Here is a 17,122-nt window from a genome sequence, read left to right on the forward strand (position 1 = left end):
GAAATCGTTTGAGAGTATGATCTTAAATTTTTCTCTAACCCCTCCCTCTCTCCGCCCCCGCCCCCTCTGTCTATTTAAGGCCTCGCCACAGAGACGATCTGCCTCTCTGTGCCTGTGTTACTCTCTCAATGTATCTTGGTGATATCTGTCTGCTTATATGTCTGTCTATAGTTTTCTGGCTAGATTTTTGTTGCCATTTCATTTATACCTGATGATGATTGCTTGTGTTGCAATCGAAACGTCGTATGCTATTATTTAATTTATTATTTTATCTTTATACATGACTTTACCGAAAGAACCAAAGAGCGTTTGAGAGTAGTTGCTAAGAGCCTCTACTACCAATAAATGTCGTCTGTTTAAAATGAGAAAAAAAAGAGTTGTTCTCCATGAAACAGAAAAAGCAGTTGTATACATTTAACCACAAGAGGGCATACTGAGATCCCCTTCCTCTCGAGAAAGAAACCTGGGTTCCCATCGTTATTTCAGCAAGAGTTATTCGGTCTTACGTTTCACTCTTGCGGGCGATGCTTCGGATTTGCATCCTTTCAATTCCCTACTCGTGAGAGTGACACCTAAGGGGTCTTTCATGTCCACTTCACCATGAAGGTCATATGCATGCTTTGGTAGTTACCCTCAGTATTCCCGGCTGGCTGCAGCAGTAGGAATACGAACCAGATACTCGGGCGCTATCGAGTCAACGATAAACGCTTCAACCACTAGGCTGCATTCAAGGTCGAGATGTCATCGGCGCCATCGCCACTAATGCCACAGACCCTGCCAGCCGTTGTTCGGTTGATACAAAGTGTTCCCCGTGTCCCAGAGTCGAGCTTTGGATCATCCATTTAGGCTTTAAGTACTTTAAGATGAAGCCAGATTTGAAAACGTTAAAACACATTCCTGCAGAGGGAGCTGGTAGGAACGTTGGGTTGCTCGGTCATTGGCCAGGGTCAACGGCGGCGTGGTGTATTCCGCAAATATGCCCGACTGTGAGGGCGGGCACAAGCCGGCGTGAGTAGGTTAAACGTTGAGTTTTATAAATAACACTGGACTACTGAACTGGAGCCTTAAAACATGTTAAAATTCAACTACAAGAAAGCTGTGACTCGAAGAGCATGCTCCAATGTATGTTGGAAATGTTAAATGTCTTGTAAACAGTTGGCCATCTGTGACAAAGATGAGTTAAAATCAGATGATCGTTCAAAATCAAAACATTCTCGACGAAGAAAAAAAACCTGCCTTGCTTTCAACAAATCATAGGCTTAAAGGACAAATGCAAAGCAACATTACCTACGACTCATTGCCCATCTGAACTCTGCATATATTATCCAAAACATTCTCTGACCAGAATTACTCGTCTAAAAAGAGATAGTTCCGCTGAAAAATAGTATTTATTTTATCCCCCGCGAGACAAAAATAAAGCTACACCAGACCATTTGTATATATTTTTTGGCTGCACGGCAGCTGAAAGATGCAATTGTTTTTTTGTTTTCCTCCTTGGGATATCTCAAATGTCACGTACGCCTTCGCTAACAGGAACATTACTAAGCGTACATCATGTCCATTCATCTACATGTTCCCGTAGTAAGCGAAATATGCACCTAGAGGCATTCAAGTGTTGCTTTGTCTCCTTTTATATAAAAAACAATCAAGCTTGTGTTTGTGTACATGTGTACGTGGGTGTATGTAAATGCAAACACCAAGTGCGGTAAACCAGCTCTCCTTACACTCAAAGGTCAAAGTTAACTCGAGTGTGGGTCACATTGCGAGGGCCGGTCTAGCCATAGGATGGCCATTATTGACTTCCCACAGATGTTTCATTGACCCCACAACCAGAATTTTAACGCGTGACCTTCTGATTGTGAATCGAGTGCTCCAACCACAGCGCTACCTGGCGCTGACAGAGCACCTTGAGACTTGGTGAGGTTTTCAGAGATAAGCAATCGTCGTGCGTCTGAACCTGGCAGTGCATGAGTGTGTTTGCATTTGTTTGTTAACGCACGATAATCCCAGTGACCTGGATCCAATTCCCGGTCATGCACAACTTTTGTGGACAACTCAATTTGTCTTGGCCTCCACTCAGTTGACCCAATCTGTAAACATCAGCACTGCAGAGATAAATGCGGCCTGGCCTGGCGCTGGCCATCCCATTATGCTCCGTGTCAGCTTTAATAGGTGCTCAATAACGGCACAGGGATCTGCGTCATCGTCTTTTGTTTGTCTGGGTTCATCTGTGTGCATATTTGTGTACTATATTATGTACGTGCATTCATGTGCATTTATATGCTTGTGTGTGTATGTGTGAGTGTGCACGTGAGTGAGCGAGTGGGTGCCTCTGTGTCCATACGGGTATGTGCGTGCACGCACGTGTGCATGGTACATCTGTCCCTTGCACTCCGCTAATTGTCACAAACTTCCGATTTCCCTCCTCACCCCTCACCCACTCGCCGCAGGAATCTGCTTCGATGCCACCGTCGGCAATGTCCCGTCCGGCGTCGACCTCAGTTCGATGGGCGCCCGATGAAACCTGGACACCAACCTTCGCACCTGATGTTGCTGTCCTTCGTGTTGCTGTCGCTGGTGTTGCCGTTCGCCCTTCCCTGGAATCCCACCCGCCTCTGCCGCAGCCGCCGCCGCCGCTGCGGCGGCCGCAGCTGGATCGTCCTCTCCGGCGAGCGGGGCCGGGCTGTCGAGTCGTGCACGCACGGCGTGGAAAGCGTAGTAGACCAGCGGCATGGCCACCCCCACGAGCAGCATCACGGCCACCGCGCTCCACCAGCGGATTCCACAGTCGGCGCCGTCGCACGAATCCTTCCGTCGGCGGTGATGCGAGGAGCCTTCGAGCTGCTGCTGCTGCTGCTGATGACTATCCTGACGAAACTCGAGCTGGTGCAAGTGCTGCCGAGGACCCAGCGGGTGAAAGCGCTTCTCGGTGAGCGCTTGCGTCACCTCCTCGAGCGAGGCCTTCGACACGTCGGTTCGTCGCGCGATGTTCGCGATGTCGCGGTCCATGACGCGCAGGAACGCCACCGCCGCCGCCGTCGCCGCCACCTCCGCTGGTGACGCCGGCGCCGGTACACCCGCAACCGGTGCTGTCGGCAAGCTGGAACCGCCGGTGACTACAGAGGCGCCGGCGGTGGTGGGCAAGGATGAGGTGGTTGATGATGATGATGATGAGGGTGGTGGTGGTAGCGGTCTCCTCCTCGCCTCCTCGACAGCGTCGGTGAGCAGCCCGTGGCGTCGCACAGGGATGCGCACGGAGCGCAACGCATACATGCCCTGCTCGCTCATCAGGTTGTTGGCGCGCTTGATGTCAGACACCTCCATGGCGGAGGGGGCAGCGGAGCAAGAAGACCACACGGGGAGGAGGGAGCAGCGGGGACACAAGAGGGCGAGAGGTGCCCGTGAGTATTTGTTTTGTTACTTCACCAGGTAAGACACAATAAGCTATGCAGCTCTTTTTCAGAAGTGACCTTGCTATCGTAAATTATAGCTCAACGAAGTTGCTTATCATGTGGACATTTAAAGCAGCCAAATACTCTAAACCAGACGATGGGGAGGAAAATCCACGTGACCACAGGGAGAAAATGCAAACTCCAAATATACAGGTGTCAGGATCGAAGCGACGACCTCCTGTATACCAGACGAGGTAGTTAACATCTCACTTTCGCGGCACGCCCATATGATAAACTTTCATAAGTGTGTCATCCTGTAAAAGTGGAGCGGTGGCACAGTGGTGAGACCACTGCGCTATGAAGAAGGCAGCTAGATTTCGATTTAAAGCTTTCGTGACTGCAGGGATTCATCTTCTTGGTTCTTTCGGTAAAGTCACGTAGAAGGGAAATAATAAAATAATAAAAATAAAACATTAAATAATTCTCACGACGTTTCGGCCACAACGCAAGCAGCCGTCCTCAGGTGAAAACCATGTCTGTCGAGGCGACAGTGTCTGAATGAAACAGCACACGTGCTTGGAGCATATATTTAAGCTGGGTTGGAAGGGGGGGAAAGGGTGCCTTGACAAAATAATTTGCATAGCAAGAGGAATTTAGCATATTTATACATACATTCATTTCCCATAAATATGCTAAATTCCTCTTGATATGCAAATTCTTTTGTCAAGGCAGCTAGAGTTCGATTCCCGGTCAAGGCTACCATCCTCGGTGAGTGAAATCTAACATGTGCAAAGCGTTGATGGTGTACGGTGCTTTTTCTGCAATATTTTGCTGTCTTTTCTTGGATTTTCTGTTTGCACATAGTTACTTTAAGATGTTTTCTTGTTCATTTCGTTTATTTGTTTGTTGCGGTTGCACCCGATTCAAGAGCCGAATGGCTCACAGGGCTATACCTAATAAATGAAACTTGAAATTTGAAATTAAACTTGAGTGTTCTCCCGTCATACGCGGAGTTTTCTCTGGTCACTCCGGTATCCTTCACAATTTCCTGGATAAATAAAGGGCGAATTACTGTTATTGGTGCTGTGCTTGGCAAGGTGACAAGTTCAAATCTCAGCCAAGAGTTGACTCAGCACATTATCCCGAGCAGGAGTGCAATAAAATGAGAACAATATTGTGTCGAGTCAACAATCGATGTTCTATGAAGAGAATGACAATTACCGCTGGAATGTGGAATGTTGACTGAGGGCTCAGGGCTCTAACCGATTAGGAGACAATGGCTTTGGGTAATTGTGAAAATAACACATTCCTGCGGAGGGAGCTGGTAGGAACGTTGGGTTGCTCGGTCAGGGCATGGTGTATTCCGCAAATATGCCCGACTGTGAGGGTGGGCACAAGCCGGCATGAGTAGGTTAAACGTTGAGTTTTATAAGGGCACCACGGGGTGACCAGCCCCTCCCCACCCAGCCCTCCCACCCCCCACCCAGCCCCACCCTCCCCACTCAGCCCCTCCCCACCCTCCCCACCCAGCCCCTCCCCAACCTCCCCTCCCCACCCAGCCCCTCCCCACCCTACCCCTCCCCGTCCTCCCCACCCCACCCAGCCCCTCCCTGCACGACGGACGGACACAATAATCCCCTGTGAGCTGGTGGAACCAGTGGGTTCCTACCAGTAAAAATAACGATAATATGTACAGCCCTTTTTGTCAATCCACTGCTGGGTGAAGGTAGCGCCTCCGGTAATGGGTGTTGTCTGACCACAGTTAACCACACTGGCCGGCACGGGGTTTATTTTCAGGGGAGGCCCAAGACCGGTTAGACCAGGAGGTCGGCAATCTGCTTCTCCGGAGCCGCGTGCGACTCTTCGCGGACTGATTCGTGACGTGTGGTGTGTGTCGTACGTATTTCACGTGCATTGCGGCTCTTGAAATATCGAGTTTTGTACCGAATTCGAAAAAATGCCGAACCCCTGGGTTGGACACAACGTGTCACCGAATCAAACGCTGGGTCGCCAGTTTCACAATACAGTGAACTAATCACTGTACCGCAGTTGCATCCTTAAGTTGCTGCACTTTCTACCAGTGAAGCCTTGATTTTAACAAAGCTACGCCTATCCCATTTCACAGCGTTCCACCACAAGGCGTTGAGAAGACACCTCCTGTGTGGTACGCGTGGTTCATTAAGTTGAGAGATGAGCACATCTGCACGACAGACTAACAGTGCACATAGCAACATCTGTGTTAAAGGCGACATTAAGGGGATTTGGGAGGGGCGGAAGGCACAATTACACCCAGCTCAAATTAACTTTGCAGACATCACTTTTCATCAACATTTAGCGGTTGTAAATTATATCAAAGAGCACAGTTTGACTCTAACCCTGACAATTATTTACCTTGAGCTGACAACTTAATGTGTACGACTACAGAGGGTTAATGATTAAACCTCCCTTGCAAACAAATGTCCAACTTTGGAAATATTGACACATGGGCAACCCAATTAAAATTTGGACAAATTTCTCACGTATTTTGTCTTGCGAAAATTAACGAAGAGCTCGGGTTATCAATGTGTGATCACACCACAAGGCGGCATTTAGCAGACTCGTGAGAGGCAGCCACGACACCGTGTGTCCTATTACGAGAAGCATAACTTGCGATGTCCTTGAGGTCAAAGTAAAGGTCACAAGTCAGCGTTTATAAATTCCACGAAATTGATGCACTTGCTTATGGGATATTTGCGACCGACTCGTCTGTACCGTGCCCAGAAAATAATTTCACATGGCAGCCCCCAAGGTTAAACCCTGAACTTTGATCAATTCAATAAAGTCAATGCCCACTGTGCCTTCCTCGTCTTGTTTCTATAAGAGCTACATGCATAATGCTTAACTACGGCAAACAACCTCACGGAAAATATTCAGCGCAGTCCATACAGATGTGTGTAATCATAAAGAATAATTTACCGCCGTTTAGTCAACTCACTGTCGGGTTTATGCTTCCCTACACCAGTGTCAGTCATGGGGAATGATGTTTGACCGTACTCTACCATGCTGGTCATTGTGGCCTGGCCAAAGAAAGAGACGTACAGAATCTTCAAAACTTGTGTCTGACAGGCCAGGTCACAGCCTCGGAGCTTTAAGTGTTATCGCCACATGTGGTGTGTGTGTGTGGGGTTTCCTCCCTCCCCATATCCACCCCCCCATACCCCCCCCCCATATTTCCCCCGATGTGCATCAATGCTAATTAATGGAATTGGCCAAATATGCCAATGCGGGACGCTCCTGAAAATAAAAAGTCACCACCAATGTTCGACGTGCCCGTTAATCAAACTCCTGACGCCAGGTTTGTAAGCGCAGTGCTTCAACCACTGCGCCACCACTCCATCACAGCTAATCACATCCATTAGCACTTGCAACCACTGGCCCGTCCACTGCAAGGCTGCGCTCGAGTCCGGGACACGTCCGCCGTACGCGTCTAGCGGGACTCACTGAGCATCCATACTGCAGGGCAAACGTGACGAGCGAGTCGCCCTCCCGCACTTCGCGCTCCAGGAAAATGACGTCCGCAAGCGGCGCCCGCTCGCCCGTCATCCTCGCGCCGTCGCGAGTGGCTCGCACCCGCAGCTCGATGGCGTCGGTGGCGCCGGTTTCCGTGGCGACAGCGGCGCCGGAGGTTTCCGCGGTGACGGCGGCGGTGACGGCGGCATCGGCGGTGGCGGCGATGAGGGCCGTGGACTCGTCGTCTTCGTCCGACGAGAGCGTGCCGAGCGGTGGCGAGGAGGAGGAGGAGGAAGTGACGTCGCGTCTGTCGCCTTTGCCAGTGCCGCGACCTCCGGAGAAGATGTACGAGTTGCTGGGGTCGTCGACGGGGTTGGGGAACGGAGCGACGGCACCATAGAGGCGGCCGGGCATCGCGAGCGATCGCACAGAGGCCCTGGCGACAGCACGGGTGGGCAGGGAAGAGAACACAGGCGAGATGACGCAGTAGGCAAGGCTGGGGAAGTTACGGCCCATTGAGCCTGATATGACAAGTGATCACATTTGGCCTAGAGGTTTGAAACAGACCACAAACAATCTTGATCCATCACTACCAGCATCTCAGCAACACTAAAAGGGTACTAGAAGGCGAATGTTTGACTTGGAAACATTCAGTGCACTGCGTGACGTCTGTCACTGCATAATGTACGGCCCGCAAAATATGTTTGAAAATCCTATTCAGCCCTCGGCGACGGAAAAGATTCCCCACCCCGGCAGAAGGCATGAGACATGTAACGAGTCACCCCACCAAAGTGACTCAATTATCAGAAGGGTGTTCTCCGTAAAGCTTACAAACGTGTGTATTCTTTTAAGACCGCTTGCTAGGAACACTGTACAATGCAATTCATTACTGTATTATCTCCCCACAGATTGCCGCACAGAGAGCTTAATAACTGGGTCCCATTTATAGGGTTGCTTGCTTAAATGCCTCCAACATCTCAAAGCGTCTTAGATCACATCTCAACAATTACGATGCCCTGCTGCAATCTATCGAAGGGAACCCCTCGTGACAAGGCAGCTGTCCCTGTGCGGTGCAACAGCCTGCAAATTGGCACGAGTCTGCCAGTAGGAGGCAAACCACGACACGGCCACTCTCCCACACATGCACACCAATAGCACAGTGGATAGAGAGCTTCACTTGCAAATCAGGTCATGAGGTCAAATCCTAGGACTCTACTTAGCCCATCACCCTGCCAGGGTGCATAAAATATTTACCGCTGGTTCGATAGACAGACTGTCCCCTACTCTTAGGTTTTTTCGGTAAAGTCACGTGGGTAAAAAATTACAATTAAAATTAATAAAAGTAATAATAGAAATAAAATAGAAATAAAATAATTATTACTTTTATTAATTTTATTTTTCACCTAGGTGACATTACCGAAAAAACCTAAGAGTATGAATCCTTGCAGTCACGAAAGCTTCAAATCTAGACTGTCCCCTGCCAGAGAAGTGTGAATTTCTACCCAAGATCAGATGAAAGCACCACCCCAATATTTGTTATTAATAGACACGTGATATTCACCACAATTTCTCTGGAGTTGACAAAATAGGTAGAAAATAAAATAGGTAGTATCACTCTGGGAAGTCAACGACAGTTGCCTTAAGAATAGGGAATCGCCCCGCCATATAGATCTCCACCAATGGTTAAGGCCCATTCATGGAGATTAGCAACACCCCACATTCATGTGTTAAGGCAGATGATACAACTTTTGACATGTATAACAATACTAGCCTTTTGCCCATCCAAGGACGGGTGTATTGCAGTAAATCTGAAATTTGCAAGCGAAATATTCATTGCATTAACGCGTGCGCAATTTGTAAAGGCGCGGTGAAACAGACCTATTTCATTTTAATGTTATAAGCCCTTGTTCATCATGACGTCCTTTTTACTTCGATGTCTCAACAGCGTTACGGAGATCACGTGACGTGAGGGTTCTGCCTTTGTCGTGAGGGTTGTGAGTTAACGCCGAGGAGGGGGGAGGAGGCGCCTCGGCCCCCCCATGTGGAGGACGTCACCCGCTAATTCATATTAATGAGGGGGCTAATACAGTTACATGCTAATTTCTCACATTAACATCACTAGCCCCGGCCACTTTTTTATGACCCTTGGGCTACACCCATTTCAAACCTTTTAAAACAGTCTGCCTCAGCAGCAGGCCATGCTTTCCCACCTGGTGACGGGACGCTTGTGTTGCGCCCGAAACGTCGTGATTTATTTTATTTTATACGGCTGCTTGCGTTGTGGCCGAAACGTCGTTAGAATTGTATTTTATTATGTTTTATTTTTATTATTTTATTATTTCCCTTCTACGTGACTTTACTGAAAGAACCAAGAAGATGAATCCCTGCAATCACGAAAGCTTTAAATCGAAATTAATTTTATACCTACGTGACTTTACCGACAGAACCAAAGAGTAATGAGGGGGGCTGTTCGATGTGGAGTGACGTCACCTGCTCATGATTATTAATGAGGGGGGTCCATGTGGAGGACGCAACCTGTTCATGATTATTAATGAGGGGAGCTGTTCGATGTGGAGTGACGTCACGAGCATTAAGGACAGACATTCCTGGGTGATTATAGTGGGTACAGTACTAGAGTAATGCAAATGCACGATTTCCATATTGTTATGACCAAACCACCCAGAATGTGCCAAATATCATCAGATCTCATAAGCTCATCAGGTATGGGCCTGGACATTGCTCGGATGGGTGACCACCACGCATATCAGGTGTTATAGGTTGTAGGGTCTCGTGGTGGGTAGCAGAGGGCAGTTCAGCTAAATCCACTGTTGTACCATACTTCTGTGCTCCCGCGCATCTATACTAATACAATTGAGTGTTTTGACTGTGAAAATGAGAGGTACAAGAAGCCAGGCAAGGCAGTTAATTAAACTACATAAGCAATTTGAACAAATGGATGCAACTAAGGAGTATCTAATGCAACAATCGTGATGTAAATATCAAGGCCATAATCCCCAACGCCTTTGAGACAGCTTAAAAATACGCTGCCAAGCTTAGCAGCGTTCATTAGGACGCTGTCTTTCCGACAGCCCTATTCGTCACCTGAGGACGGCTGCTTGTGTTGTGGCCGAAACGTCGTGAGAATTTTATCCTATTATGTTTTATTTTTTTTATTTTATTATTTCCCTTCTACGTGACTTTACCGAAAGAACCAAGAAAAAGAAGAAACTACTCCAATGCTGTGGGAGTGGACTGTAATATTCCAATACACGTGTCTCCTACAGCTGACAATATTTTTATTTAAAGCTTTCGTGACTGCAGGGATTCATCTTCTTGGTTCTTTCGGTAAAGTCACGTAGAAGGGAAATAATAAAATAATAAAAATAAAACATAATAAAATACAATTCTCAGAGAATTGTATTGTGAGAATTGTATTTTATTGTAACATTTTTATTATTTTATTATTTCCCTTCTACGTGACGTTACTGACAGAATGTGTGTATGTGGCATCATATGAAGCTGTCACACACCTTAAAACATGTCTGCGCCATTTAGTCACACCAAATTCTAACTACAGCACTTTTGCCTGATGACGACCGCTCGTGTTGCGATCGAAACGTCGTGATTTGTTTTATTTTATTTCTAACTACCTGACTTCACCCAAAGAACCAAAGAGTAATCACTCTATGTATTGTTTAAATATATACAATAAGAGCCATTGTGTTCATCCATTGCTGGGTCGTGATTTGACCATACTTCACCACGCTCGTTTGTGTGGCTTGTTTGAAGGAGGATAACGTAGACGTGGGAGCATAGCAACATTGTACGGTACTCCACAATGGATTTTGCCCCACTGCTCTCTGCCACTCAAACGTTGCACAGTCATAAAGCCATCGACCACAAATCTGGCACGCGAGGTGGTCACCTATCCAAGAGCTCGCCAGCTTCAACCCCGCTTGGCTTCCCCCTCCGCACATCTGGCGAGACTCATGGGGTCAACGTGTCACCCCCACGGTCACACGGCACCTGTATGTCCACACGACAATTCTCTGTGAACGACGGCACACCCGTGAACACACGCAACCAATTCTGTCGAGCGTCAGGCTCGGTGAATTTACACGTAAATTTTATTATTTTTAACGCCATCGTCAAGACAGAGTTTTCTAAATTGGAGTCACTTTCGACGATTAAAACCAACCCGTGCCGTATGTCGGATACGTTTGCCCCAATGCAGCACTCTTAACGCGTCCCTGTCAACCCATTATTGGTTGGCCACCTTATTGCGGACCAATTCTGAACGTATTGGTCACCCCGTGTCCTTAAAAATCTCAACGTTTATCCTACGAAGTCCCATCACAAGGGAGAAACACAAATAGACACTCACCACTAGTACACTCACCACTACACTCACCACTAGTACAATCACCAGTACACTCACCACTAGTATAATCACCACTACACTCACCACTAGTACACTCACCACCACTACACTCACCACTAGTACACTCACCAGTACACTCACCACTAGTACAATCACCACTACACTCACCACTAGTACAATCACCAGTACACTCACCACTAGTACAATCACCACTACACTCACCACTAGTACAATCACCAGTACACTCACCACCACACTCACCACCACTACACTCACCACCACTACACTCACCACTAGTACACTCACCAGTACACTCACCACTAGTACAATCACCACTACACTCACCACTAGTACAATCACCAGTACACTCACCACCACACTCACCACCACTACACTCACCACCACTACACTCACCACTAGTACACTCACCACTAGTACACTCACCACTACACTCATCACCAGTACACTCACCACTACACTCACCACCACTACACTCACCACTAGTACACTCACCACCACACTCACCAGTACACTCACCACCACTACACTCACCACTACACTCACCACCAATACACTCACCACTACTACACTCACCACTACACTCACCACTAGTACACTCACCAGTACACTCACCACTAGTACAATCACCACTACACTCACCACTAGTACAATCACCAGTACACTCACCACCACACTCACCACCACTACACTCACCACCACTACACTCACCACTAGTACACTCACCACTAGTACACTCACCACTACACTCATCACCAGTACACTCACCACTACACTCACCACCACTACACTCACCACTAGTACACTCACCACCACACTCACCAGTACACTCACCACCACTACACTCACCACTACACTCACCACCAATACACTCACCACCACTACACTCACCACTAGTACACTCACCACTAGTACACTCACCAGTACACTCACCACTAGTACAATCACCACTACACTCACCACTAGTACAATCACCAGTACACTCACCACCACACTCACCACCACTACACTCACCACTAGTACACTCACCACTAGTACACTCACCACTACACTCATCACCAGTACACTCACCACTACACTCACCACCACTACACTCACCACTAGTACACTCACCACCACACTCACCAGTACACTCACCACCACTACACTCACCACTACACTCACCACCAATACACTCACCACTACTACACTCACCACTAGTACACTTACCAGTACACTCACCACTACACCCACTAGTACACTCACTAGTACACTCACCACTAGTACACTCACCACTAGTACTCACCACTAGTACACTCACCACTACACTCACCACCAGCACTCACCACTAGTACACTCACTACTACACTCACCACTACAAACCTGTCAACTCCTTATCAGTGCCCTATCTTATCACAGATCAATAAATTCAGATATTATTGGCCGCGCCGTGTCCTTATACATCTCAACGTTGATCCTACAAAGTCCCATCACAAGGGAGAAACACAAACAAATAGACAAAATTACGTTACTAAAACATGTTGTTGCCCGTATTGAAACGTCTGTACGCCGTATGGACGTGAAAACTCACTTTATCTGTACAAGAATACGGGGTAAACCGTGTGGGTTGACAGCTAAAGATGCATCAAAAGTAACTTTACCCGTCGTATTGTTACCTTGTTTAACCAAAGGCTTCAACTCGCGTGGAACAGCCCGAAACACAAAGCACGAAGACAAACACAAAGACGGGTAATATTACGAGAGAGAAAAAACCTTACATATTTACCAATAACACTGCCCTTAAAAGTAAACTGTAGTAAAGAATAGGCGACGGTTCAGGCAATGGCCCTTTTTCATAACACCTCTGTTACTGTCGAATGTATTTCGGCCTTTTTTCTTACGACTAGTGCCTGTGTATCACTGTCTAAACAGTTCCACAAAGCGTGTTTGTTTGTTTCTTAGAACAGACTAGGCCCGAGACGCCGGGGAGGGCCTGAGTGGCCTGGATTGCCTACCGAGAAGGAAGCGCCTTCCCCGGCGGGGAGTAACGACAACCAGCGGTGTCACCACACGGGGTCACAAAACACCGGATTTTTTTTTTTTTAATGTTCAACCAAAACACCCACTTACCGGTTCGCGCGAGTTAAATCCTAACTCAGAGTTTAAAGGGGGAGCGGGAATTGTTCATGCAAGTTTAGGGTGGGAGCCGTTATGTTCCGAAAAGTCTCTACGTGTCCTGCAGCCGGGCTTGAGACGTCAGCCATTTGCACTCGGGAGCTACCACTCCCAGCGAAGGGGTGATGCTAAAACTTATCAATTTTATACTTTGACTTCGATAACATAATTGTAATTATATTTACTCAAACAATATATTTTTAGTTTTACTATCAAATATATCTGATATTCACGGTCGCTCTGTCATTGTATTGCTGTTTGAGATGTAAATATCTCGTCTGTGACCCCCCTATTTAAAGCGGTAAGTTGGCTCGTTCCAAATGATGACGTCAACACAATGCAAACGCGACAGAATCTTCCGGAAGATGCTTCCAAAGTTGGCAATGCATCTTCCAGAATGGTACAATATTTTTTAATCAAAATTTAATATTTTAAAAGTTACAGTGTAACCTCGGTATACGTCGTGAATTCGTACCGAAAATGATGTATACCAAACGAATTTTTCCCGTAAGAAATTAAGGAAATAATCCATTCCAGAGGAAAATAAATAATATTTTATATGGCATATTATACATGAATGGGGTTGTATAAAATAATTTAGACACTATACTCTTATGTTTTTTTCGGTAAAGTCACGTAGGTAAAACAATGAGAATAAATGGAAATAACTAAATTTAGTTATTTTAAAAAAATGACAATAACTATAATAATAATACAATAATAATAAATGAAAATAACTAACTAAATTGAGTTATTTTCACTTATTATTATTTTATTATTATTTTTTACCTACGTGACTTTACCGAAAAAACCTAAGAGTATGAATCCTTGCAAGTCACGAAAGCTTCAAATCTAGAATTTAGACACTAATTACTCAAATGCCTACAGAAGCCACGTGACCGCGCTGCTGCCACCTGCGCTGGTCACGTGGCGTGCCTCACCCCGCACGTCGCGCGCGCTCGACCCGGGGCTCCACCCTCCATGGGGGCAGCCCCCCACGTGCCCCGCCCCTCCCCCCCACGTGCCCCGCCCCTCCCCCCCACGCCCCCCGCCCCTCACCCCCACGTGCCCCGCCCCTCTCCCCCACGTCCCCCGCCCCTCTCGCTTAGTTTTAGTCGTATCCCAAGCAAGACGTCGTATTTCTAGATTTGAAGCTTTCGTGACTGCAAGGATTCATATTCTTAGGTTTTTTCGGTAAAATCACGTAGGTAAAAAAATTAAAATTAATAAAAGTTAAATAAAATAAAAATCACGACGTTTTCGGAGGCTTTTATTAATTTTCTTTTTTTACCTACGTGATTTTACCGAAAAAACCTAAGAATAAGACGTCGTATTCCAAGACAAAAAAAACACGACGTATACCAAATTCGACGTATTCCAAAGCGGTTGTATACCGAGGTTCCACTGTATTAACTCCACTTTTTTTTTTTATTTTAGAACGACTACGGACAATATCTCTCAATTAGCCCTAGCTCTATCAAAACCGTGCGGTATACAGCAGTTCAACATGAAACCCACAGATCTCTGTACAAGTCAATTCCTGTCACCCCGAACACATGCCAATTCGTAATCTGAATATGTATTTTATGCTGGAGGAATCTGATGAGCTATAAAGCTTTTTTCCCACAGATGTTCCAGTATGGGCGGGTCAAAACGTAACAGCAACAAACGATACAAAAACACGATAGGAGTGCGAAGCATAGGAAAAGTAAACCAACACTTTTACCTTACCAGGTAAAGTCCACTGAGGTGTTAACTTTTTTCAGAAGCGACCTCGCCAAAAATAATAGCTCAATAAAGTGGCTTATCATGTGGAAATTTACAGCAGCAAAATCATGTACAAAAATCTAAATGCATGTTTCAATTCCTGGTAACATTACAGATCGTGAATTTGGAAAATGCTGCAGATTCCATTCATGTGCAAAATGTGTCTTCATTGTCTAACACTGCGGCTAAGTTGTTAGCAGAGAGCAGGGCAGAAAAAAAATTGTTGTACTGTACTTCTACGCAACGTATATTCTCCCCGCCTTCACAAACCGAACAGACCAGCGTGGTGAAGTATGGTAACATAACCCCCCACGACCTGCACGCCATAGGCAGGTCCTCATCCAACTGTGGCTTGACCAAAGGTTTGCCCTTGTAAATGCTTATGGATTTACACTAAACATACCTTGTGCCAACGTTGGCATGGAATGTAGTTGGAACCGACTGACCAACATTAGCCCACTGTTCCACGTTTACAGGGTTATTGTGTTGTTTTGCTTTAGTCGTGACTGATTGTGGGTGGTTTATTGGGTTGTACTGATTTAGTGATGGCTGAGTGTGGTTTACGGTTTTGTTTTTCTTGTAAGTCACACATTGTGCAATGCAATTAGCCGCAGTAAAGCTTTTTTCGGAACGGGATGAATTGCTGCTGAATAGAATGCTCAATCTGAACGTTGGTTTTTAAAGATGCCCATCTATTGGCGCTTAAATGCCCCCATCATCTCACAGCGCCACACATCTCATCTCAATCACTCTAGCGGCCAGATGTAGTTCTCGTTTAAGCCTAGGGGACCCCCTGTTGAAAGCTGTCCCTATGTGGTACAAGTAATTTACGAGGTAATTTTTACAATGTTTGCACATTTTGGACCTTGACGTCGGCACAAATGAACAACTGTTTTTTTTCCAAAAACGTCACGGAATCTTTAACGTCCACTGTGGTGCTTGCGATTAGTACACCCGGCACTATTAACCAGGGCAACCGGGGTCATGAACCGCAAACCGTTCCAACAAGCTTGCGACCGCGCGCAACCAGCCTAAAATAAAAATGTATTCCTTGTGAAATTCAGTTTATGGACAGCAGAGGGCAGACGTGTTGCACACCCTAACGCGAATTCCGCAGTTGTAATCTACAGATGTATGTGAATCCCGTGGAAGTCATTAATTCTTATGGCTACTGATGTTAGATGCAGAGTAGCAACTATAATGTCACATTTAGGTGATCAAGCCAGACAACAGTGTCAAGAGCAGCGGCGTATATCGTCGCTGCAATGTCTCCGTATTTGTGGAATTGAGCATTGTGCCATACGTTCTATCGTCTCTTCTGGATGACTACAGTCACCTACTACGAGAGAGTTTTTAATTTTCCATTTGTTGCATTAGGTACCCGCATCTGCTGCCATGGTTTGTCCAGTGGGTGCGGTTTAGGGTGAACCATGAACTTCGTGGTTCTGCGTTGGGTTTGCTGTACTTGTGTCTCAGTACTTGTCCCATTACTATTCCGCAGTAGAATATACCTGTGCTTGATAATGTAAAATGTTCAGCCCAGCAACTGCTAGCTCACCCCACTATTGGTGGAAAGGTCTCCAACTCGAAGGAGTTCTAGAGAGAGAGAGACCTTCCAAATGATATTTGGCTATACTCTTCTCGGCTGGCCGCACGTCATGGAAGAGGTGGTAGTACCCATAATTCACCCCACCACACGTGACCAGCCGATCGATAGAGTGCTCAGGGAGTGAAGAAGCCTGCACCATTGTTTCAACTGCTGTGCTGAGAGATTGAACCGGTGATCTGTGAATTGGAGGCTTAATGTGCGAACAAATCGTACCACGGCAGCTTCCCAATGTACCTCGACTCTTAATAGACCCAGTGTGAAATATTTGTAAAAGCAAGTTTGTTGTCTGTAATGATGATATTAAAACTAAAA

The 17,122-nt window shown here is 46.5% G+C and overlaps 1 protein-coding gene across 2 annotated transcripts; it reads right to left on the minus strand.

Annotated features, from left to right (window-relative positions):
* Nucleotides 1-231: 231 nt before the first annotated feature.
* LYSMD3 (LysM domain containing 3) lies at nt 232-13,586 on the minus strand. 2 transcript variants are annotated; one of them, XM_061572508.1, is made up of 4 exons: nt 13,390-13,586; nt 10,807-10,907; nt 6,873-7,317; nt 232-3,318 (listed from the first exon to the last, which is right to left on the minus strand). In XM_061572508.1, exons 3-4 carry the CDS (start codon nt 7,293-7,295, stop codon nt 2,434-2,436), a joined length of 1,308 nt encoding a protein of 435 aa, XP_061428492.1. In that variant the 5' UTR covers nt 7,296-7,317; nt 10,807-10,907; nt 13,390-13,586; the 3' UTR covers nt 232-2,433. The 2 variants fall into 2 exon arrangements, with proteins under 2 accessions (XP_061428492.1, XP_061428491.1); XM_061572507.1 differs by lacking the exon at nt 10,807-10,907 and having other exon boundaries at nt 13,390-13,583.
* Between the last annotated feature and the right edge of the window lie 3,536 nt (nt 13,587-17,122).

The sequence above is a fragment of the Lethenteron reissneri genome, chromosome 50, assembly GCF_015708825.2.
Source record: "Lethenteron reissneri isolate LAM-NWPU_2019-01 chromosome 50, ASM1570882v1, whole genome shotgun sequence".
Classification (NCBI taxonomy): domain Eukaryota; kingdom Metazoa; phylum Chordata; class Hyperoartia; order Petromyzontiformes; family Petromyzontidae; genus Lethenteron; species Lethenteron reissneri.

Bases quoted from the DNA above. Each gene is read 5' to 3' on its own strand.
- LYSMD3 (XM_061572508.1), bottom strand. From the start codon at position 7,295: ATGCCCGGCCGCCTCTATGGTGCCGTCGCTCCGTTCCCCAACCCCGTC. The intron at 3,319-6,872 runs GTGAGTCCCGCT...TCCGCCATGGAG, and splicing joins CCCTGCAGTATGGATGCTCA to GTGTCTGACATCAAGCGCGC.